Source organism: Mirounga leonina, unplaced genomic scaffold (genome assembly GCF_011800145.1).
Source record: "Mirounga leonina isolate KUSES-001 unplaced genomic scaffold, KU_Mleo_1.0 Mir_165, whole genome shotgun sequence".
In the NCBI taxonomy this organism is placed as follows: domain Eukaryota; kingdom Metazoa; phylum Chordata; class Mammalia; order Carnivora; family Phocidae; genus Mirounga; species Mirounga leonina.
Window position 1 is genome coordinate 38872706 of NW_023270415.1, and position 23534 is coordinate 38896239.

At 36.2% G+C, this 23534-nt stretch overlaps 1 protein-coding gene across 1 annotated transcript in view; it reads left to right on the forward strand.

Annotated features, from left to right (window-relative positions):
- The window catches only part of SLC26A7 (solute carrier family 26 member 7), a 106362-nt gene that overhangs the window by 76220 nt on the left and 6608 nt on the right, over positions 1-23534 (forward strand). Inside the window, exons 9-14 of the mRNA XM_035011506.1 lie at positions 1719-1796; positions 2810-2905; positions 9533-9639; positions 10727-10793; positions 14681-14818; positions 19022-19070. Of these exons, the coding sequence (XP_034867397.1) occupies positions 1719-1796; positions 2810-2905; positions 9533-9639; positions 10727-10793; positions 14681-14818; positions 19022-19070 (535 nt within the window). The remainder of the gene's footprint in view (positions 1-1718; positions 1797-2809; positions 2906-9532; positions 9640-10726; positions 10794-14680; positions 14819-19021; positions 19071-23534) is intronic.

Sequence of the window (23534 nt, forward strand, 5' to 3'; positions counted from 1 at the left end):
CCTCCCTGTGCCTCAAACCCTTCCAAAGGAGTTTAGACTGTAGCTGTCCAAAGTTCATATCTGCAACTAAGATTAAGAGTTTTATTTTCAAGTACATTTAATAGTGAAAGTGACATTTCACTTGTAAGTGAATTGAGTGAAGAGTCCCACAAAAGAGGTGCATGCCATTCATTATCCTTTGTCATGAAATAAATAAACCTTTGCATTCGGTATCCTTTTCTTTCCATAAACATACTTCACTTACTGAGCTATCTGAATGAATCCTATGATCTGCTGCTCTCTGACACCGGGCTTTCTCCAGCCTAGTGGAATGTCAGACATATTTTGTTGTTTAAAAATTCTTACGTAAAATCGCCAGTTATTCCTAAATGATCACCGTAACAGTTTGGTATACTATGACTTGTTTTATAAGTGATTTTAGTTTCCTAATGACTTATTTCCCATAGAAGGATTTTTTTCCTCTTTATATTCTGGGGTGTGCTAGAGATGAGTTCCACTAAATATGAAAGGAATCTGTGTCTACTTTCACTCAGGTTAATGGTTTTGAGTTTCATTCATGCTGTTGCTTATATCAATAGTCTGTTCTTTTTATTTATTGCTGAGTAATATTCTGTTGTATGGATGTACCACAATTTGCTTATCTATTCACCAAGTGGTGAACATTTCAGTTATAGTTTTTAGTGTTTATGAATAAAGCTGCTATAAATATTTACATATAGGTATTTGCATGGGCATATGTTTTCATTTCTCTTAGGTAGTTCTGGGACACATGTAAGTGTATGCATAACTTCATAAGAAACTGTCAAACTCCTTTCAAAGTGGTTATACTCTGCTGCATCCTCACCAGCAATGTCCGGCAACTCCACTTGCTTTGAGTCCATGCCAACCTTTGATATTAATTGTTTACATATTTATTTTTAATTTTAGCCATCCTACTAGATCCTGATTCACTTGCTATCTCCATAATGATATCTGGGCATTTCTGTGTTCCTTTGAAGCCCTCTTTTCTCTCCTTAGGCTGACAGTTATCTAAATGTTTTTACTAAGTCGTGCACGTTTGCTTATGTGGAATCAGGTTCTCCATCAAGTGGAGCGTAGCTAGGAGTCAGGTGTTCTGAATTGCCTTTTGTCAGCAAGTTGAGTTGGTTGGAACATGATATTAATGACTCAGGATTAATAAAGTTAAGTTTACTTCACTGCAGAGACTGCTCCTATAATCCCATATAACTGCTTCATCCTAGAACCCTTCCTAACAAAGAACTCCAAAGAGAGTAAGTGCTTCAGTGGACATTTTTCATCAGCCGGAGAAAAACCCTAAGCTGCATCTTCAGTTATTATTCAAACAACTCACTAGGAAATGAGGAGAGTCAAGTTGAACAACAACAGGCTAACGGACTTTTAATTGAAATGTCACTTTCACTATTAAACAAAAAAAGCCATTTCTGTGATGTGTGATAAAAGTTGATGGTGTCCTATTTCTTTGTGTGGAATTGCTTTTCTCCCATCACTGACTTAATTTGATTGCACCAGTTTGTCAGCTGTCATGTTTCGGTTCCCTCAGCTGCAAAATATGGATAATGGTAGTCTATGCAATTTAACAATCATGCACCAACATTTGGTCTCTTACAGTCAAGATGAACTAAGAATTTTATTTCCCCCTATAACTTTGGAATAATAAAGTTCAAGGCTTTCTTTCTCATCTGTCTTGTATTTTACAGGTGGCTTGTTTAATATCTTGCATTCTTGTCCTGATAGTCATCTATTCAGTAGGACCTTTGCTTTACTGGCTGCCCATGGTACAGTAGTACTTTTTCATTATCTACTTTTTAACTTTACTTTAAATGAAATCACTGTATATTAAAATGTCTTAGAAGAGTAACCTCAGTGGCCCTACATCTGAAAACCATGTGACAGAAGTAATGATTGAACGGAGGGGGTGGTGGACAGAGACCACATTTGATAGGGAAGGAATGGGAAGGGACCTTGACTGTTTTGTGTTTCTTACACCCATGTGTAAAAATGGCATTGTGGAATTAGATTTATTCTGTGCTCGTTTGGAGGGTGGAACTGGGGAATCTCTGGTATAAGACACAGACTTGGGAAGAATTTTATCAGAACTTGGACTGTTAGAAAAATGTGGGTAGGGCAAGGTAGCAGGGAACAAAATACATCTTGCCACCCTTGATATCTTTATACAAAGTGACTCAGAACACCAGTGTGCCTTTCATAAGCCTGGGGCACCAAAGTGACCCAAGTAAGATCCTGGTCTTCAGAGAGCCAAAGACCATCTCATTCCTGTCTTGTTCTAAATCTTCATTCATATAATGAGAATCAGTCATTTCCACAGCAGGATCTTCCAATAATCAAGTTCACTTTTCAAGAGAGTTATAAATATCTTCAGGTGAAACCAGATAATTGGTGTTGAAGGCAATTATAAAGAAATATATAATATAAATATTTAATTTTTTGCAACAAACTTCAGATGGCAGTGGATAATTATTTTAAAGTTAAGAGGACATTCAGCTTTATAACATGCACCCTTATAATTCATTACTTTTCTTTTTTTTCTTTCTTGTATTTTACAATGGCATAAATTTTAGACTGTGATTTTTTAGAATTGATATTATATTCCTAAAGTACAATAATAAGTTCTAAACAAAATGAATATTGCTTTAAACTTCTACATGGTGATTGCTTTTCTCTAGTAAGTACTTTAAAAACAAACAAAGACATAAAAATACCTTGGTCATTTTAAATTCAGATTAAAATCTTTATCTTACTTCTTCACCAACTTATTTCCTGTTTGTAGTGTGTTCTTGCAAGTATTATTGTCGTGGGACTGAAGGGAATGCTAATACAGTTTCGGGACTTAAAAAAATATTGGAATGTGGATAAAATCGATTGGGTAAGTAGAAATTTGACCTAAAATTTCTTTCTTTGGCTTTAACATGTATTGCAAAATCAACTTTAATATTTTTATTTGCAGAAAATAGTTTTGCCACTTGAGACTTGTGCACTTCATAAGCTACCATTTATTTTTTTCAAACTCTTAATGAAGGCATTAAAATATAAAATGTCTTTATAAGAAACAGAAATGGAATTTTGTCAAATTTTGATTGATGTGTTGTTTGAGAACTTTTAATGAAATGCTAGCTAATTTGAATGGATTGGGGATTCTCAATTTCCATTATGAATTGATCCTGGAAATGAAGCTCATCAAGGAAGTACACACTTAATAGAACAATATGAAAAACCATCATTAATTGGTAAGAAATGTGTTGCATTAATATAGGTTGAACATATTAACAGTGACCATGTTCCTTCTAAATATAAAGTCTCATGAATTTAGTTTTGAAGGGCTTACATTGAGAGGAGCATTATGTTAATAGAATGTTGCCAGCAAGAGATTAAATTTTACTGAACAATGATCAAGTGTGGCTTCTACTAACAGAAATGTTTAACATACTTATTCTAGAGAAATGTATCTATGCAGGAACGTCCAAAATACTTTCCCTTTCCAGTATGGGTAAAGTATTTCATAAGTACCCTCTGTTTAGCTCTATTATGACATTCACCATATTGAAATGCAGTTATCTATATATTTCCCCTCCTTCAGATTCTTTGCTCAGGATTATTTGTATTGGTGCCTATTTTCATAATACTTCTCCCAAGGCTCAGTATTACCCTACCAAAGTACAGGGGTGGGTGCCATGGGGAATGCAAAGATAAATAAAGAACTATTTGTCCCCTCCAGACATTTATATTTGTGCAGGAAGCAGACATAGACACATCAACTTATTATGCAAGGCATGATACAATATGACCTGGAAGCAAAAGTACAAGCTTAGTTTTGAGGAAAAAAATGGAGGCTGGAGCATTTAATTTGGACTGGGTCCATATGAAAGAGTCTGACAGCAGAGCTGAAATTTGAACTAACACTTGAAGGAACAGTATTTGATAGGCAGGCCAAAGTGTTAAAATTAGCCAGACTCATGGAGGATCGTGACTTTTTTAAGGTACTATGTGTGAGGTAGCACATGGAAATAGAGAAATTAGAGGATGCAGACTTATTGAACAAGCTATTTGATAACCCTACGATAAAGGTATTTCTAAGGAACTCATTAATTACATAAGAGGGAGCACCTTACCATATTGGAAGGGAAATGATGTCAGGGAAGGCTTCTTCCAGGAAATGATGGGTAGAACCTCTAGTGTGAGGGTGGGAGTAGTAAACAAATGGAGTTGCAAAAGTTAAGAATGAGTTGGACTTGAGAAGGTTGCTCATATCCTATAAAGAAGACTAGACTTCATTCTGAAGGCAGTGAGACATCACCAAAAGGAGAAATAGGAATAAGATTTATGTATCAGAAGGGTCACTTGAGTAATTTGGGGAAGATGGATGAAACTGTTTTAGTAGTCAGCCAAATAAGTGAGGAAGGCCTGGAACACAACTGAGACCAAGAAGTTCAAGAGGAAGAAATAGAGTTGAAAAATATTTGAGAGATTGCATTAATTTGTTCTCACCACCAATTCATCATATAAAGTGCATCAGTCTAGAACTACTTCTAAGTTTCTGGTTAGGAACGTCACTGCAGGAAGATGATGTCATTCAGTTATAGAATACAGAAGATTGTTTATGAGACTGACACGCTACCTACGGCGCTAACGAGGCACCTGAACACAGAAGATTGTTTAAATGCATTTAGTGGTTACCTTTAGGGTTTTTTTTTTTTTCCTTTTAAGTACAGATTCTTATTCCCAAGTTACTTATTTCAATTCATCTCTTTGTTTTCTGTATGTCATCATCAAGTAGTTTTTCAAGAAAGGCTTATGTGTTTTATATTCCCTGAGGTGCTGATGGTAAAAATATCTACATGTCAGTTTTTTTTTTTTTTTTCATACTAGAAGGAAGTTATTGGCTGAGTCTAAAATGCTTTCCCACAGGACTTTTGAGACTTGGCACTATCTTCAGGTATTGAGGGATAGGATAGAGAAATCACAGCTCAACATGATTTTGTTTTGTTTTGTTTTTTTTATGTGAATTAGTTTTTCTGCATGGATGTTCAGTGAAGTTCTTTCTTGCCCATGATGTTTGGTAATAATATCAGAATATTTCCTGGGGTTGAACACGTAGCATCAAGTTTCTATGAGAGTGATGCATCCTTTTGATCTCAGAATTAAGGATTACATACAAAATTTTTCTTCTAATACATCTCTGAGTATTTTTTCAAATCTGTATGTTCTTTTAATGAATTATGTATTTGTTGACTTTATTTTGTCTTTCTTTGTATCTAATACATTTTTCTATGATTACTTTTGGGAGCATGTGTGTGGTTTTTCTGGACTATTTACTGTATTTCTGTTATGGATTTCTAGTTGTGATTCTCTCTCTCTCGCTCTCTCTCTTTTTTTTTTTTTTTAGCTTTAAATATGGCTTTTATCTCTATAATGTTTTTATTTCCATCCACATTCCTTTCTAAATTCTTCCAGCTTGTTTTTTTAGATCTCTTTCAGTTTTCCTTTTTTAAAATATAGTTTTTCTTCTTTGAATCTTCACATCTATTTTTGAGGGTTTGTGTGTATTTGGGGGGTTATATTGCCTATTACATGTCTAAACCTATCCTCTGTCTTTGTTTTGTTATTTTGTTTCCTTCCCCATTTCTATGAATAAGTCCCTTACTGATTCTTTTATGATTATAATGCATTTTTAGTAGACCTAGTTATTTGCTGAAAAATAATGTGGGGAGGGCAGGAGGTAGGAACTGAGATGGAGCAGTCCACAGCTCTGATTTAGGTATATCATCGGAAGATTTGTCTTGTTGAAACAAAACCTCACAGTCACAGGCTCTCTTATGACCTGACACTTGCTGTCTTCTCTCCCTTCTTCATGTTGCTTCATCTCTGTCAGTCTCCTTTTTAGGAAGCTAGGTTGTAAGTGAGACAACTGGCATTTCATTTTACTGCTCTTCTTTCTATGGTATAAAATAGGTATCATATGGGTACATTTCCTTCTTCTGTGGTGGCCCACCATTCCCCCAGGAACTTAGAACTCTTTTTTTTTTTTTAAGATTTTATTTATTTGACAGAGAGAGACACAGCGAGAGAGGGAACACAAGCAGGGGGAGTGGGAGAGGGAGAAGCAGGCCTCCCGCCGAGCAGGGAGCCCCATGTGGGGCTCGATCCTAGAGCCCTGAGATCATGACCTGAGCCGAAGGCAGACGCTTAACGACTGAGCCACCCAGGCGCCCCAGAACTTAGAACTCTTATCAGAAAATTATTATATAGATTTTTAAAAACTGTGACATTCATGAAGAAATCTGTAATTGATTGAAATTTGAGGGTAAATGTGTTGGCTTCCAGTGTCCTCCTTGATATCTTACAAATGTCACAGTATTTGGGAAATCTATACCATATTTTGGAGTTAGGAGTTGTGACCATGTTCTTGTTTCATTGAACCTGGGTTTTCCTCCCTATATATTCATTTTTTATATTGTTTTGGATGGATTTCAATAGAAGGTAGTAGAGTAAAAGTGCCTTTAATATCTTATCTAAATCTATACTTAAAAAGGTAATCCTAGCAGCAGTGTAGCAAATGGCTTACAGTGTAACAAAAGCAGGTAATTAAATAGGAGGCTGTCAGAATAGTCTAGGCAAGCCATAGTAAAGTGTGAACTAGGGCATTCTCAATGAATTGAGAAGGGGGTATGGTTTGAGATGTTTTTTAAATTAATAGTTGATAGGAAATGATTGGACAAGTAGATGAAAAAAGAGAAATAGTAAATATAATTCCACCATTTCTGATTGTAGTGTTTTAAAGAATATTAGTGTTAAAACTGAGAGAGAACATTGAAGGAAGGGGAGATTTTGGGGTGAAGTTAATGAGTTTGCATTTGAGTTTGAAGATATTGGCAGACAATTTGAAAAATGGTTTAATAGCTCAGACTTGGTAGTATCCTATATAGAGATGATAGTTGAAAATTTGGAGTAAATAGTATGGTGTGGGCAAAAAGAATGGTTGAGAAAGATGACATGGATCTAACAGATGAATAATGGTTGAATGAGGTGTTGGGTTTAGCCTGACAAAGCCTCCTAAGGTTGAAGTGGACAGGTCTTTCTTAGTTGCTAAGGAATTCAACAGTGAGAAGCCGTAGATGATTGGGATACAATCTGGTCATAGCATTTATAGTGAGAATAGTGCACAGACTTTTTTGGATATAGGTTATATTACCCAGTAGACAGAATATGTCCAGATTACTCAATAGATAGAATATACCTAAAATATCGTGGAAGTGAAGTTACCAAAGATGTGTATATATGTAAAATAATTTGAAGGTTGAAAGTTTAAAAAAATCATATAAGCAGTCATCACATGAAAAGTTAGAAATTTTTATTTCTTTAAATTGTTTATAGTTTAATAATGATTCCACTTTGAGCTGTAGATCAAAAACCCTGTCTGAGGTAATGAGGAAATAGGAATCCAAAATGGAGACCATGGGCTCAGAGCTGAGTTTGAGTAACTGAGCAGTGGGAATAGAATTCACATCTACAGAAATATAATGTATATCAATCACCAGAACAGATCAGGAAGAGGTGAAGTGATTTGAGTAGCTGCTCAAATGTGTAAGGGTTTATGTGTTTATGTATTTCCTACTTGAGGTCAGCTTTGGGGTTAGCTTGTGTTTAGGGGCTGTGAGTGCTAATAGAGGAGGGATCAAGTGGGAACACATAATAAAAAAATAGGAGCCTGGGAGTTAACAAATTCCTTATAACTGTGACAACCAACATTTGGATCTTTAATAGAAATTGTTACAGAATAGTGTTGGGACTTACTCTAACCAATAGAACTGTTTACTGGCTATGTTGTTAATTTACATTTGATATTTTTTTCAAAGCTATAAATGTAGCCCCAGGAAATAACTAAGCATTGTGAGCCCAACTTACAATAGATGATGTTGTGGGAGAGTAAATATGCTTTAAAAATAGAACCAGATGGTACCAAAATTTTTGGTTGCTCTGATGAATCATGGCCTCTGGGCTCTGTGTTTTTTTTAAATGGCAGGAACCAGGATCCTCAATTCCCTATGCTATATTGAAACATGGAGGTTGGCCATGAGGAATTGGACTTATAAAGCTTTATTAATATTTTATTATTATTCTGCCACACCCGAGCAGGTTCCGTCAGCATTAAGGGATGAGTAAGAAACAAAGCAATCATGGCAAGTTGACGTAATGATCAAAAACTTGCAGCCTTATTTTGTATGTGATGAAGCATAATGTAATACATTAGGGAGGAAAAATTACACCATATACATATAAAAGACTCAAATAATTGTTTTTTTGCCTGAATAGAGGAAAACATCTGAGTGTCTAACCTATGAGATGACAGGCTGAGGATGATGTCATAATAAGTCCTAACTTAGCATTACGTTTCTTGGTGATAGATCTGAACATGAGAACACTTAAAATATATTTTCTCTTTTTACTCCAGAATGTTTGTTTCTTCTATATCAAAAGGAATTTTATAGATAAAAATCCCTCCATTTGCTTCCAAGGGCTTAGCTTTTCAAAATAGCCCATCATGAAGAACCACTCAAGCTCCATTTAGATAAATAATACAAAGGAGAAGCATTTTGAGTAAAAAATGCTATTTAGAAACATTTGCTTCAAACTTCTCACCCCGCCCCACAAAAATCTGTGCTATCTTCAGATTATAGAGAAGTTTCTAACTTTTTCATTTGCATCTGAAATTGAATTAGGTTGTTGAAGATGTTTTAAAGTTCTAATATAGCCATCTGGATAGAAAGAAATCAACTGGTAAAGTGATGCAAATAATTTGGAGATAAGAGAGAGCTTGAACATTTTGTTGGTCTACTATTTGATAAATGCAGGATATTGTGTTTAGAAAATATCACCTTCTGGATTTCACAAATTATTTTGTTTTTAAAGATTTTTTTTTTGCCAACAATAAACTTAGAAATGTCAACTATAATACAATATTTTGTGATAGATTGTCATTTCAGGTGGTGGACAAAACTGTAATAGCGTTGGAATCCCAACTAAAGGAGAAAAAGAATTTTCTTGCCATCTTTTGAAATATTCCCAAGGCCTAAGTTGGCCCAGATTTTTCAGCTTTCACAATTTCATAAGAAGTCGCCCCTTGCAAATAAAATTATAACAATCTCTATAGTGGCTGATCTAAAAGTGGCATTGGTAGTGTTAGATTCAGTCATTTTAACCATTAACTATTTATAGATCTGAAAGGAAGTGTTGTTGGGGATTGAACTAAGGGCTGGCAATTTCTAGAAATGAAAGAAGGTGCCTTTTCCCCACCTTTTCTGCTGGGAGTCCGATGGGACCAGGATTTGTTTCTCTGTTCCCGGGCTTCTGTTCACCACTTTAAAAATAATCTATTCTTGCTGAGAGATTTGGTCACAGGAATGTTGTAGAATAAGGTTGTGAGGAATTTGGCAATCATGAGAAAGATGAGAATTACCAAAGGGCTCGCATCTTCTATTTCCTCTTTCTCTTCCAGGGCATCTGGGTCACTACATATGTATTTACGATATGCTTTGCTGCCAACGTGGGGTTGCTGTTCGGTGTGGTCTGTACCTTAGCTATCGTAATCGGTCGCTTCCCGAGGTAAGATCTTACTTAAATGCTGTCTATTTTGACACAACAGCTAAGTAAATGGTATTGCCAGTTACTTTTATTTCTGTGGAATATTTAGTGCGACGCTCATGTTTTAGTTGGTATCAGAGAATTAGAGATGAAAAGAAAACGTTTATCTACATATGATATATAACTATATATAACTATATATATATAAAACAATATAACAATATTGGTCTTAATGAAGAAAAATATCTTGTCCACACTATAAAGTAGAATATATAAAATCTATCAAAGTAAATAAATTGACCCATAGCCATACACTGTGTCACGGAGTTGTTTTTTTTTTAAATCAAGTGAAGGGGATATATTATCCAATGGCTACATAAAATCTAATCATTTAGAAATTTAAATAACTTCAGTAAATTTAATTTTTCAGAAGCCAGATTTATATATATAATGTATATATATATATATATATTTCTTCTAGATAATTTATTGAAGAACTCTAGATAATTAATTGAAGATTTCTATTGAACATCTGTAAACCATTCCCCTATTTTGACCAGTTATTTTTCTATTTTCTGGGTGTTCATCATCTGATAATGCTTCTACTCATTTCTCATCCTTCCCTTGAAATTCTTTCTGAAATAATATACTTCAAAAAATTTTAAGTTTTACCTCTGTAGAGTCTATAAAGAGATTTCTGTAGAAATCTATCTGTGTAGATTCATCAATATCTGGTCCTGTCTTGCCATTGATACCCTCTTTACTTCTTTTTCCCCTAAAACAAGATTTTCTCAAACACTATACACTCTCTTATAACTCTTTTGGTCAATCTACCTCTTGTGGCTTGGACATATGGGGCTCTGGGAACCCAGATGAGGTAAATTGTATTTATTAATCTCTACTTAGATGTCTCCAGTGTTATTGTCTATTCCCAAGGATCCCAGAGAAATACAGATTTACCAATGTTTTATGAACAAATGGGATGTAGGATTTTAACCATTACAGATAAGTTCTAATTGTTAAGATAAAATGACATCCTTTTTACATTTTCATTGTTAATGTAGTGATTAGGAAATGCCATTTTATTTTTGATCTGACTGAATTCTAGGGCAAAGACTCTGAGTATAAAAAACATGAAAGAAATGGAATTGAAAGTGAAGACAGAAATGGATGGCGTAAGTTTAGTTTTCTTTTCTTTTGTGTAATTATTAACAATTTTTGTAATTCAGATAGTTTTAAGGTATCATAAGTAGATAAAGTATGATTTTAAATTCATTATAATTTTATTTTTAATTGGCATGAACTTTCAATGGTATATGTGACCACCATACATGTGGCAGTTGACATGCAACAGATCAACAGAACAACAACAAGAATATTGTATTAGTATTCAGCTAAGATGATAGCACAGTTCATAGAACTACAGCTCACAGTGGAATAATGGTCCAGATTAGTTCAGGCATTTGGAAACCTCTTTTCCATTCGCTAAGTTGCATAAAATAGTCAAACTAGACCAATAGTCTATTCCGAATTAAATGATGGAAGAAGATAGGAGAGAAGGGAATAAAGCAAGGTTGGATCATGGTATTGCTTTTATTTATTTAATACAATTAGATTGTATTATTAGCAGAGGTTAATTAAGTCCAATGGTTATGGAATGCCAATAGGATTGGTTTCTTGCACAGTGGACATCTTTTTAAAGGAAACAGCTCATGGAAATTGTCTGTCATGCTTGGGCAGGCCAATTGTGTTTGAGTTCTAGTTTCTTATTCTGAAGGATGACCAAAACAAGTTTAAAGTGAGGCGAGAAAATGTTGACTTAAATATTTTGCCAATTTAAAAAAATTGCCCTCACTTTGAACCTGCTTTGTAAATGTTTGGCTAACCATTTTTTGTTTTTGTTTTTTTGTCTATCATATTTACTTGTTTCAGTACCTCATGATTGCCTTCAGAACAAAGAGAACTGGCCTCCCACCAGAAGGACCAATTGTCAGGGTATTTCTGAGTAGATTGGAAGTAGGAAGTAGCATCGGGAGTCCTTCTGTGCACACAGGGAAATGGCGCACATGTTTACACATGCACATGCACGTGTGCATGTGTGTGTGTGTGTGTTTAAATTGAAAAATAATTAGCATACACTATTGTATTAGATTCAAGTATACAACATAGTGATCAGTATTTATATACATTATGGTTTGTGTTTTTAATAAGTGAGAAAAAGTTTGCTTCATAGAGAGCTACTAGAGTCCAGAGCCCTAAGAGTGTCCCAGGCTCAGGATTTCCACTAGTGATGCCTTTCTTTTCTTTCTTTAAATTTTCCATGAGAATTTAGTGCTCACACAGAGTCCCAGACTGGCTTTTGGGCCCCTAGAAGCCTCTGTGTATCCAACCTACACATACAGCTATGCACATTACCCTTGACATTTGTGGCTTGGAAACAGAATTCCAGTTTGACCATTTTTCAGCTTAAAGATTATTCAGAAGAATAAATTCTATCTAATCCGTTCCTTCTTTTCAGGCTAAATATATGGGCAAGTGAATGAGGGGATTTGTAGGAAGATAAAAATGCCAAAATTCACCCATGTTTTTAAACACTAGTTCCAGTGTAGTCACATAACTGAATTAGTAACTGTGTCACATGGAAATGTTAATTTTCTTAGAACTTTACACTTCACTAATTATTTAATGTTTTGTATTAAAAATAAGAGGGAAAGAAAGCTCAGAGCAAGATTTGAATGTGAGTTGTTAGGTGGAGTTTTCAGTCAACTTCAAGCAAGGCAGTGGTCCACCACTCCCCTCCTCCGTTCGTGCTCTCCCACCTTCTTCACATGAAACACACATCCTCGACTTGGGAGACCTGTTTTGGGGTGAATTCAGCCCCATTGAGAATTTCTTTTCTGACACAATTTGAATCTTTATTCCTAAACAAATACTTGTTTTTTAAAAAAGTTAACTTAAAATATTGGCCCAATCATGTGGTATGATTGGTGGGTTGATCTTAGATGTGGCGCTTTTTTTTTTTTCTAAAGATATTATTTATTTATTTGACAGAGAGAGAGAGCAGAGAGAGAGAGAGCGAACAAGCAGGGAGAGCACCAGAGGTAGGGGGAGAAGCAGGCTCTCTGCTGAGCAGGGAACCCGATGTGGATCTCGATCCCAGGACCCTGGGATCATGACCTGAGCTGAAGGCAGACGTTTAACGACTGAGCTACTCAGGTGCTCCTGATGTGGGGGCTTTGTGATAACTAAATATAACAGGCCCAAGAATTGTTTTATTTTTGGTTTGTAAGAGATTTACACTTTTTTAAAAAGTTTTTATTTTGGGGCGCCTGGGTGGCTCAGTCGTTAAGCGTCTGCCTTCGGCTCAGGTTGTGATCCCAGGGTCCTGGGATTGAGCCCCACATCGGGCTCCCTGCTCCGTGGGGAAGCCTGCTTCTCCCCTCCTTCTCCCCCTGCTTGTGTTCCCTCTCTCGCTATGTCTCTCTCTGTCAAATAAATAAATACAATCTTTAAAAAAAAAAGTTTTTATTTTAATTCCAGTGAGTTAACGTACAGTGTTATATTAGTTTCAGGTGTACAATATAGTGATTCAGCAATTCCATACATTACGTGGTGCTTGTTACCAGTGCTCTCCTTAATCCCCATCACCTATTTAACCCACCTCCACTACCCTCCTCCCTTCTGGTAACCATCAGTTTCTTCTCTATAATTAAGAGTCTGTTTCTTGTTTTGTCTTTCTCTGTAAGAGGTTTACTGTTGATTAAAAGTTAATTTGATAATGTAAGGTTTTCGTTTTCTGGAATTGTTTATTTGTAGCAAATCTCACTTTCTAGAGTTTAATCAGTTGTGTAGCCATAGAAATGTTTTGAGATTATGTAGTTTAAAAAAAAAAAATGTACCTACGTTGGGGCACCTGGGTGGCTCAGTCGTTAAGTGTCTGCCTTTGGCTCAGGTCATGATCCCAGAGTCCTAGGATCGAGCGCCCCATCGGGCTCTCTGCTCCACAGGGAGCCTGCTTCTTCCTCTCCCACTCCCCCTGCTTGTGTTCCCTCTCTCGCTGTGTCTCTGTCAAATAAATAAATGAAATCTTAAAAAAAAAAACGAAGTGGAAGTCATATAGCCAGTTGATAACCACTCTTTAAAAAAATATGTACCTACTTTAAAAGATGAGGAAGCTGAGAGTAATACCTAATATTTTCTTTCTTTTATCTTTCTTTCTCTGCCTGTATGCTTCACTATTCCCTGGGTTTCCTCTTCTATGCAAGTACTAAAGCCTGAAGGAGTATTGCTTTATTTAGTTGGTAAGGAGTTATTTCATAGAACTTACTATCTTCTCCATTTCTAGGTCAGCCCCTGCCCCAAAGGTCATGGAGAGCATGATTTCAGTTGCATACCACCAATTGGTGCCAGGAAGACCTGGGCAATGGCCAAAGCAGGCTCCTTTTGTTTGGAAGCTTTTTCTTCTCCCTTCCTGCATCTCTTACCTGCATCCTGGCAATCTGGTGTAACCTAGGCCTGCCCAAAGTGAAACCACATTCCCCATGTTACCTCTTGGTTTCTTACTCCTAATTAGGACTTATTGGTCACTTGTAAGGTTATAATTCCAGCCAAAAGAAAGCTATGTCATTATGAGGTAAATGACTGAGAGTTGACCCTTTAGGACATTTTCATTAAAAAATGCTGATGGTCAAGTGAATGAACTTTTGATTTCTAGATTGTATGGAAGACATACTTTTGGGAGGACAGGGCTTCCTGGTACTCTCTGGATATCCTAAGATGTTGCCATCCCCAAATCAGTAGGAGTAAGGGCCATTTCCTGAAAAGATGCAGGCTCATCTCCTAGTTATTAATGTTTTTTAGTAAAGAGGAAGTACATATTTTTCCTAAGAAGCATGATAGTATGTTAGGTTCTCCAAATAAGTTTTAATAATGACACCCTTGGCTAAGAGATTTCTTCCATCATTGAGTGACATTTGTATTTGTAAGTTTAGACTCTTTGGGTAGAGTTATCCTCTTTTATTTCATTCAGAACTCTGAATTTATTCCTATTCTCCTCCAAAAGGAAACCCTGCAGCAGGTGAAAATTATCTCAATAAATAACCCACTTGTTTTCCTGAATGCAAAGAAGTTTCATACTGATCTAATGAACATAATCCAAAAAGAAAATGTGAGCAACCAGCTACTGGATGATATCAGCAAGGTAGGATCAGCTAGTTCATGATTATAATAATGTACTACAAATAACCTTATATCGTGATACTAAGATATGAATCATGAAATATAATACATTATTAGAGTGCTTGGAAACCTCTCCTTCAGCAAAGCCTTCTATTGTATTATACTTTTCATTTGGTTCTTGTAGTTATTTTTTAGGTAATCACTCCCATTCATTCATTCATTCACTCAGCATATATCTAGTGGACATGTGTACTATATACTATAACCCTGAGAAGAATAAATAAGACAAATCATTTAGCTTAAAGGACCTTTTTACGAAGAGAAAAGAGTCCAATCCAAATCTAAAAGAGATAGAATATGATAAATGACTTCAGAGAAGCATAAACTATTGCCATCATTATAACATTATTATAAAAAACTAGCATTCTTTATCTCCACAAGTTATCTTCATTAACAGAGATATCAACTGTGCATCATGTTGATTGTATGTAAATAAGCTATCTGTGATTATTTGAATCCTTAAGCCCTTAAGCATGGACTTTGGAGCTAAGCTGCCTGGGTTTGCCATTGATGAGCTGTGGGAACTTAACTGAGTTATTAAACCTTTTGTGATTCAGTTTCCTGGTCTATAATCAGGATGATTAAATGAGTTAATATATGCAAGGATACTTGCAAGAATATCTGGCCTACTCAATATTATAAAATCTTAACTAATATTAGTTTGAGCACAAGTAGTACCCTCTCCATGAAGCTTTCCATGACTACTTCAGATTACAATTCAGAGTGTGTATTATCCCCAGTCACTCAGGTACATAGGAAGTATTGACTCTCCCATTTCTAGCATCTCAGGAACTGTCCAGTAACACATTCCTGTTCCTTGCAGCTTTATGCTTCTACCTCTGGGCCTCATACTAATCCACACCATAGAGGCCATAAACACAGGATCAGATATATTATTTGCTGGTCTCAGTGCAAAATGAAAAGGTGAGGTTCCTTGTTCAACAATTATTGAGAATTTCAAGATGGCATTAGCAGAGCATTAAACCAAGTAGGGGACCCTTCTAAGCATGGGACTCTGTATGACCACACAGGTTGCAAGCCTACAAGACTGACCCAGCCTGTATATCTCCAGCCCTGTGTTTTCCTCTCACTATACTTTTTAGGATGCCACTTTCAGCAGATTATTAGGAACCCCACCTATAATTTTGGGTTGAGAAGCACTTGCACTCATGCCAAAGATGGACATCATTCTTAGTTGTTCAAGTTGGATACAAGGCCTCTTTCTTTTACAAAGCCCTGCTTACTTTATAGCAGTGTTTAGCTCTATTATGAGATAGGCAGGTTCTTGTGGCTGACGTAGGCTCACAACCACCACACACAGTAATATTGTGGGAAAATTTGTCCACAATTCCAAATAATCTAATTAACCCATAAGAAACTTGCAGTTTTATTTTACCAAAATGTAAATTTACTTCTTGAAATGATATGCTTCTTTGTAGGCTTTATCATGTCTAGTAGGGTATCTGACATGAATATTGTTATAACCAGCTGTTTATTGATAGTTGATAGTATTTTCCTTAGAATATTTTCCTGCAAGACTAAGGTTGTTCCAGCGTGTTTTCAGAAATTGAAAATTGGCATATCTTGTAGCATTTCAAGTCAGAAATAAACCTCATTAATGCAGCCTTCTGGGAGGAGGTTCCACATATATGATTTCACCTACTTGGGACTTAAGAAATTTGAGTCTAATAGTCAAGTAGAGTTCATTGAATCTAGGTTATTGGTACATAATGACATCCAAAGGGATTCTTTAACTCAGAACTCTATGGTGGTGAGAAAGGATTTCTTGAGAGTATGTTTCACTATAATGAGAATAATGCAAATATTGTATGTATTTACAGACTGTGAGTTTTAAAGGATACACTAAGGATTCACATGGTAATCTGGAAGCTCTGCTGTCTGAGGAATCATAGATAAACCTTTATTCAGAATGGTTACATGGATGGTCTTGAGTAGCATGGATGCTCTTTGGGACATCTCATCTTATTCTTATCATACACTGTGTCTGGGATATATACTTCTTGTTTTAAGACCCATGCTTGTTCCAATTTCAGTTTTAGAGCCTGCATCAGTTAATTTCTGCCACAGCTTTACCTACTTTCACTGCACTCTGCACAGTGGTCCACAGTTCTGTCTTAAACTGGGGTGCTCTGCTGGGGCCTTGGTCTTCTCTCCCAGCTGCATTTTCAGCAGATGGCCGTGATGGACGGGCATTTAAAACACCCTAGGGCAAGAAGAATCACACTGTATTCAAAACACAAACTGATAAAGGACTTCCTGTTTTGTGTTACTGTGACAATATATTTCTTACATGTCATCATTAAATATCTTCCTGAATGTAGAAGCTTAGAAGGATCTCAGGGTGCTAGTGTTTATTGAATTCATGTTCATTATTATATAGGTTATATATAGATACTCATATAATAATCACCGTTTTGTGAACTCACTTTGCAAAGGAAGTTTCAATCTGCTGTTTATCCAAAATTTTCTTTTGCTCAGACCAGGTATTTTTTTAAATAGACTTTAGTTTTTGGAATAGTTTTAGACATACAAAAAAAAATGAAAAGTGTTAGTACAGAGAGTTCCTATACACCCTTGCACCATACAGTTTTTGCTGTTATTAACACCTTGGGTTAGTGCGACATATTTGTTACAATCAATGGTACATTATCATTAACTAAAGTTCATGCTTTATTCAGATTTCTTTAGTTTTACTGAGTGTTGTTACAATCAACGGTACATTATCATTAACTAAAGTTCATGCTTTATTCGGATTTCTTTAGTTTTATTGAGTGTCCTTTTTCTGTTCCAGGATTCCATCCAGGATATCACATTATATTTAGTTGTCCTGTCTCCTTAGATTCTGCTTCACTGTGACAGTGTCCCAGACTTTTCTTTTTCATTGACCTTGACAGTTTTGAGTAGTATTGGTCAGGTATTTTGTGGAATCTCCTTCTATTGGAATTTATCATGGTAAGATAAGGGGGTAGCAGCCCACAGGTAAAGAGTGTGGAGTTGTGCTTCAACTCCTTGAGGGTGGAGTATCTACATAAATTATTGCACAGATTTCAGACAAGATTAAAGATAGGAGGAGGGAAAAGAAACTCACATTCATTGAATGTCTCTCAAGGACGAGTCCCTTTAATTAGGCTAACTTAATCATCGCCAGCCCCAGGATGTAAGTGGTATTACCTGAATGCTACAAAAAAGGAAGATTGAGACTTAGAAATGTAAAATTTCCTGGTGGAAATACAGCTGATAACTGTCAGAGCCAGAATTAAAGTATATAAGCTGCACCACTGGGTATCTGGAAGAGAAAATAGATGTTCTCTAGTCAGCCTTTAAGATGAAACTGATGTGATGTCTTGGAGAAGTGGTATAATGTAGTGCTTGGGAACATGAGGGTCTGAATGGAAAAGCATGAGCTTTGGTTTTAGCTGAGGTTCTTACTAGCTTTGTGACTTCGGTGAAGTTATTTAGCCTTTCCAATCTTTAGCTCCCTCTTATGGAAAATGAGATTAGTAAATTCATAGGATTTTTCTGAATCAAATAATTAACAGAGTCCTTGGTATATAGCAAGTAGTCAAAAATATCAATTACTATCATCATTATCAACATTTGAGAAGTAGATAGCATGTGATCTCATTAGAGGCATCAGTTATTGTCAATTTCAAAGAACTTTAATTGTAGGATGCAGTGTTATTTTCATTTTCTAGCATTTCCATAACTTGGGACTGTTTCCCAGGCATTTTCATGGAGCTGCAGGTGAACAGTTCACTTTCATATAATATGAAATATATGGTCAATGACTCTCTCTCAGAGAATGTTGTGTTAATGAGGTTAATTTCTGATTGGATACACTACATGAAAACAGATGCAAATGTTTAATTCGTGATCAAAAGTCAAAACAAACAGTCTTGCAGAAAATGTTTTAAACAAGACAGTCTGACTTGGGAATGTATGTTATTTACTGAGCTACTTAGAACCAATGGTCATTTTATTATTTCAATGTGTTGTATTTATCATTCTGAGAAAAAAAGACTAGTGAAAAATAATATTTCAAGCCTAATTTTTTTATTATTTATGGAGAAAACAAAGATGTGTTGTTTTCAAGAACGGAAGTGAATTTTTATATTATTCTTCTTTATATTCATTTTCATTTCAGTGTGAACAAAACACGTTGCTGAATTCTCTATCCAATGGCAACTGCAATGGTGAGTTAGCTTAAAAAAAAAAAATCTAAGTGTCCTGACTGAATATAGACCAGAGAATAAGTCCTCTTTCCTCTTCCTGCCATTCTGCCTCCCTCTACTGTCCTCATCTTCCTTCTCTCTCTGCTCCACTTCTCCCTCCCACTGTCCTCCTCCTTCTTTCCCTGTTCTGCCCTTCTCCCCCCTCCTCCTATTTCTACTTCTCTCTTCCTCCTTCCTCCTCTGTCTTCTCTCTTCCTCATTCCTCCTTCTCCCCTTCCCTCTTTTCCTCCTTCCCTTCCTTCTCCTCCTCCATCTCACCTACTGCTCTCTTTTAGAAGCAAATTTAAGTAAAAGGTATAGACTTACACAGGATGAAGTGTAAAACTTTATTACAAGGTATTAAAAATACTTGCAATTAAAAAATACTTGGAACACTTAAGTAAATGGTATTTATAGATAAATGGAAGGAAACTACAATGTTCATTGGTTAGAATACTCAATATTGAAAAGGTGTCAGTTTTATTTATGTTGAATTGATTTATAAATATAAATTTAGTCCCTATTAAAATTCCAATAGGACATCTTAATGGCAATTGCCAAGCTTATTCTAAATTTTGTATAGAAATTCAAAAGGCCAAGAATAGGACAAGACACTCTTAAAATATGTGAACAAGGGGGAGAGAATATTTTAACTGTCAAGATATATTATAATGCTCTCATAATCAATGCAGTATGGTATTGGTTCCAAGATAAATGAACAGATCAATAGGACAAAGTAGGGGGCCCAGAAGGGGAGAAAAATTTCACACATATTGGTGTTTGATTTGTGACAAAACTGACATGCTGAGCAGTGAGGAAAGGACAGGCTTGCTAATGATGTGACAATCATGTGTCTACAGTGAATGAAATTATTCACTGCAATTCACACAACGTACCACCAAATCAGTACCGGGTAAATCAAAATCCTAAGAGTGGTAAACAAAATATAAATTTAGAAGAAGATATAGGAGAAAATGCACAAGAAATGCAAAGCTTTAAGCATAAAGAAAATTATCGTTAGACTTTACTAGATCGTTTTTAAGAGTTTTTGTTTAGTGAAAGCCACCATATTAAAGCATGAGAAGATAAGCCAGAGTGGAGGAAGATAGATATAACATATAACGTGGAGAAAGGACTGTACTCCTTTACAAATCAATGAATAAAAAAAAGCAGATGACCCAATAGGAATGGGTAAAAGACATGAGCAGGCATTTTCAAATTTACCAGTAAACGTGTGAGAATATGCTTGACTATTACAGTAGTTACTGGAGCAATGCAAATTAAATATTTAAATATATATATATATATATAGTGGACTTAATTTACATTGCTCCAGTAATATGTATGTACATATGTAATTGGTAAAGATTTAAAAGTCTGACAATGCCAAAGGTTAGTGAGAATGTAGGACAAGAAGTCTCCTACAATGCTGGTGGGGGTGTAAAATGTTATAACTACCTTCGAAAATGGTTTGGCAAAATTGTATAAAGTTAAAGATATGCATCCCTATTAGCAACAATTCCACATCTACTTATGCAACCTGCAGAAATGAGAGTCTGTGTACAACAAATTACACAAACAAGAATATTCACAACAGTTAGGAATAGAGGCACAACTCGGGTCCCTGTTGCAGGCGGGCAGGCATACAGGAAGGGATGCTCAAAGCTGGGACAGGAGAGCCTGGTCTGAAAGCAGTCTGCAGGGAGACAAGCACCTTAATCCCTCTGCTGTGGTCACAGGCTATGAAAATGGAGGGAGAGGATGAACTTGAAAGAGATTTCAGCATGTCAGGAACACAGCCGGCACTGTTTGAGTGTTGGAGGAGGGGAGAGGGAAAAACAATGATTCTGAAGCTCTGAACCTCTCACACTGGGATGATGAGAACCTGGGGGGCGTGAAAAGGGAAGATAAGTTGACTTTGGAGGGTGGTGTATATAAGATGCTGAGATGTCATCCAAGAGATGTCCAGCGGGTTTGGGGAGAACACAGAATAGCTCTGGAAGTGACTAAATCAAAGGGAGACATAGCTGAGCAAGGGAGTGGGAAACAGATAAGAGAATAAAAAAATCCACCCCCCCCCAATAATTTTCACAGAAGGGGAAGATTTGTAGTTGAGCACATGATTGAATAATCAAAATCTATGAAACAAACTATATAAATGATAAGATGGCAGTCATATTTACCTGAATGAAAACAAAAATTGCTCAAATGTGAAATCTTCCATTATCATTCCATTTGGGGAGGTTGTGTCCCCAAAACATTGTAGTCCCGTTATGCCATTCCCAAGAGGCACTCCTGCACACATGTCTCTTAGGGTTCTGGTTTGCCAGCTGAACTCCACTCCTTCTCACCTGCTAAACTTCTACTCATCCTCCAGATGTCCGCTCATGTATTCTGTTCTTCTCTTCATTCCTGCATTTATTGTTTCATGTCCTTTTCCCTCAGCAAATGTTTCTTGTATTTACTGAACATCTACTTAGTCCTGGGCACCATGACAGGTACTGCATGTTCAAAGCTGAAGAAAGCAGGCATGATCTCTGCTATCACAGATCCTAAAACTTGTCTGAAACAAGTTCCCTGCCCTCACCACCAATCCTCACTCCCCACACCAGCAACCCAGGTATATTGGTTTCCCATTGCTACTGTAACAAATTACCACAGACTTAGTGGCTTAAAACAACACACATATAGTTTTAGAGGACAGAGGCTGAAATGAATCCTACAGGAGAAAATCAAAGTTTGGCAGGGTTATATTCTTTCTGGAGGCTCTAGAAGAAAATCCATTTATTCCCTTGCTCTTCCCAACTTTTAGAAGCCATCTGCATTCCATGACTCTCGGCCTCTTCCTCCTTCTTCAAATCAGCAGCATGGTGGCATCATCAGATTTCTCTTTGACTTCTTCTACCACCACATCTTCTCTGATTCCCACCCTCCCACCTTCCTCTCATAAGGACCCTTGTGATTACATCAGACTCCCCCCCCCCCCACCCCCCCACCCCGGATAATCTAGGATAACATCCCTATCTTAAGTTCTTAACTTAATCAAGCCCACAGAATTCTTTTTGCCCTTTACAGACCTACTTACAGGTCTGGGGATTAAGATGTCCATTAAGGACAAAGATGTCCATCTTTGGTGGCCATTATTCTCTCCCCCACACCAGGTCACTCCTATATCTCCTTAGCACTTTGTGCATAATTTTTCTAGTCTTCAGAATATTTCAAACTACTAGTTCAATCAGCTGGTTTCCTGGCTTTGTTGTGAGTCTATGGAGGGCAGAGAACATTATCTCTCTTGTTTACAATTCTACTGGCCTTACTTAGCACAGCACCCAGAGTCCTGAATATGTCTATACTGACTGCCTGCTTGAATGAATGAATGAACACATGAGATGCTTGATAATATGTGCACATGTTTTCCAAAGAGAATGTTGTGGTTTGTTCTAAATATTTCATAGCTCCTGTTTTCTTGAGAAATTAGAGGTGCAAATCTGCTTCTCAATAGTTAATTGATATCAACAGAAAATCCCTTCTCAAAAAATTATGAGTGACTCACAGACTGTCAAGAACCTTTTGAAGTATATGAAAAGCACTCCTAAATTAAGCAACTATGAATACTTTTTAATTAAAGGAGTTAATGAATATTCTACAGGAAAGAACTGGCTTCCACAGTCTGGAGTTAATTGCCCACCCACACCTGATGGTTAATTCCTTTCTGAAATGTTGTTTTTTGTAGATAAAGCCCATCATTTACCACATCCCACATGGGTGTACATTAGTTGTCTCCTTTGCACATGCTCCACGCTTACCTCATTTTGCTTAAGGCAGGATATCAGCTGTGAATTCACTTTACTCTTTTCTATGATGATGTGATTTTTATTGCACTGGTTGATTTACTTAGAAGCTTAGAACACAAGGTTATAGCCATAAAATCAGTACAATGGCAGAACTGAGAGGGTACTGTGTAAAAGAAAACTTCACTGATTTGTGAAAAGATTTCAGAAGTGTCCTTTCTATTTAAATTTTCATTTGAGTGAATTGGTAACTTTACCACTAAAGATGTCTTTTTTTATTTGGAAAAGGCATCATGAATTGTTTCTCTGAAAATAGCTTGCTTAAATTATTATCTACAACTACATGGCACAATTCATTTGTTTTATTTTGTTTCATTTTGAATGGTCTGAAAATATGCTCTATTTTGATTAAATGAATGGGAAAGAGGAAAATGGATGTAAAAATGAAAGACAAAGCAAGCACAGTGAGACAATAGAAGGGAAATTTTTGTACTGCTGTTGAAAAAACCCAAACACTTTTATAGTTAACAGCCTATCACCACTTAAGTTATGAAATAACTGTAAGAAAATATAGAGAATGACAAGTGCAATTTATAAGTGAAATAAGTGTGATAAGTTAGGGAAGAAGAAAAACTTGTTTCTTAAAGAATTTTTT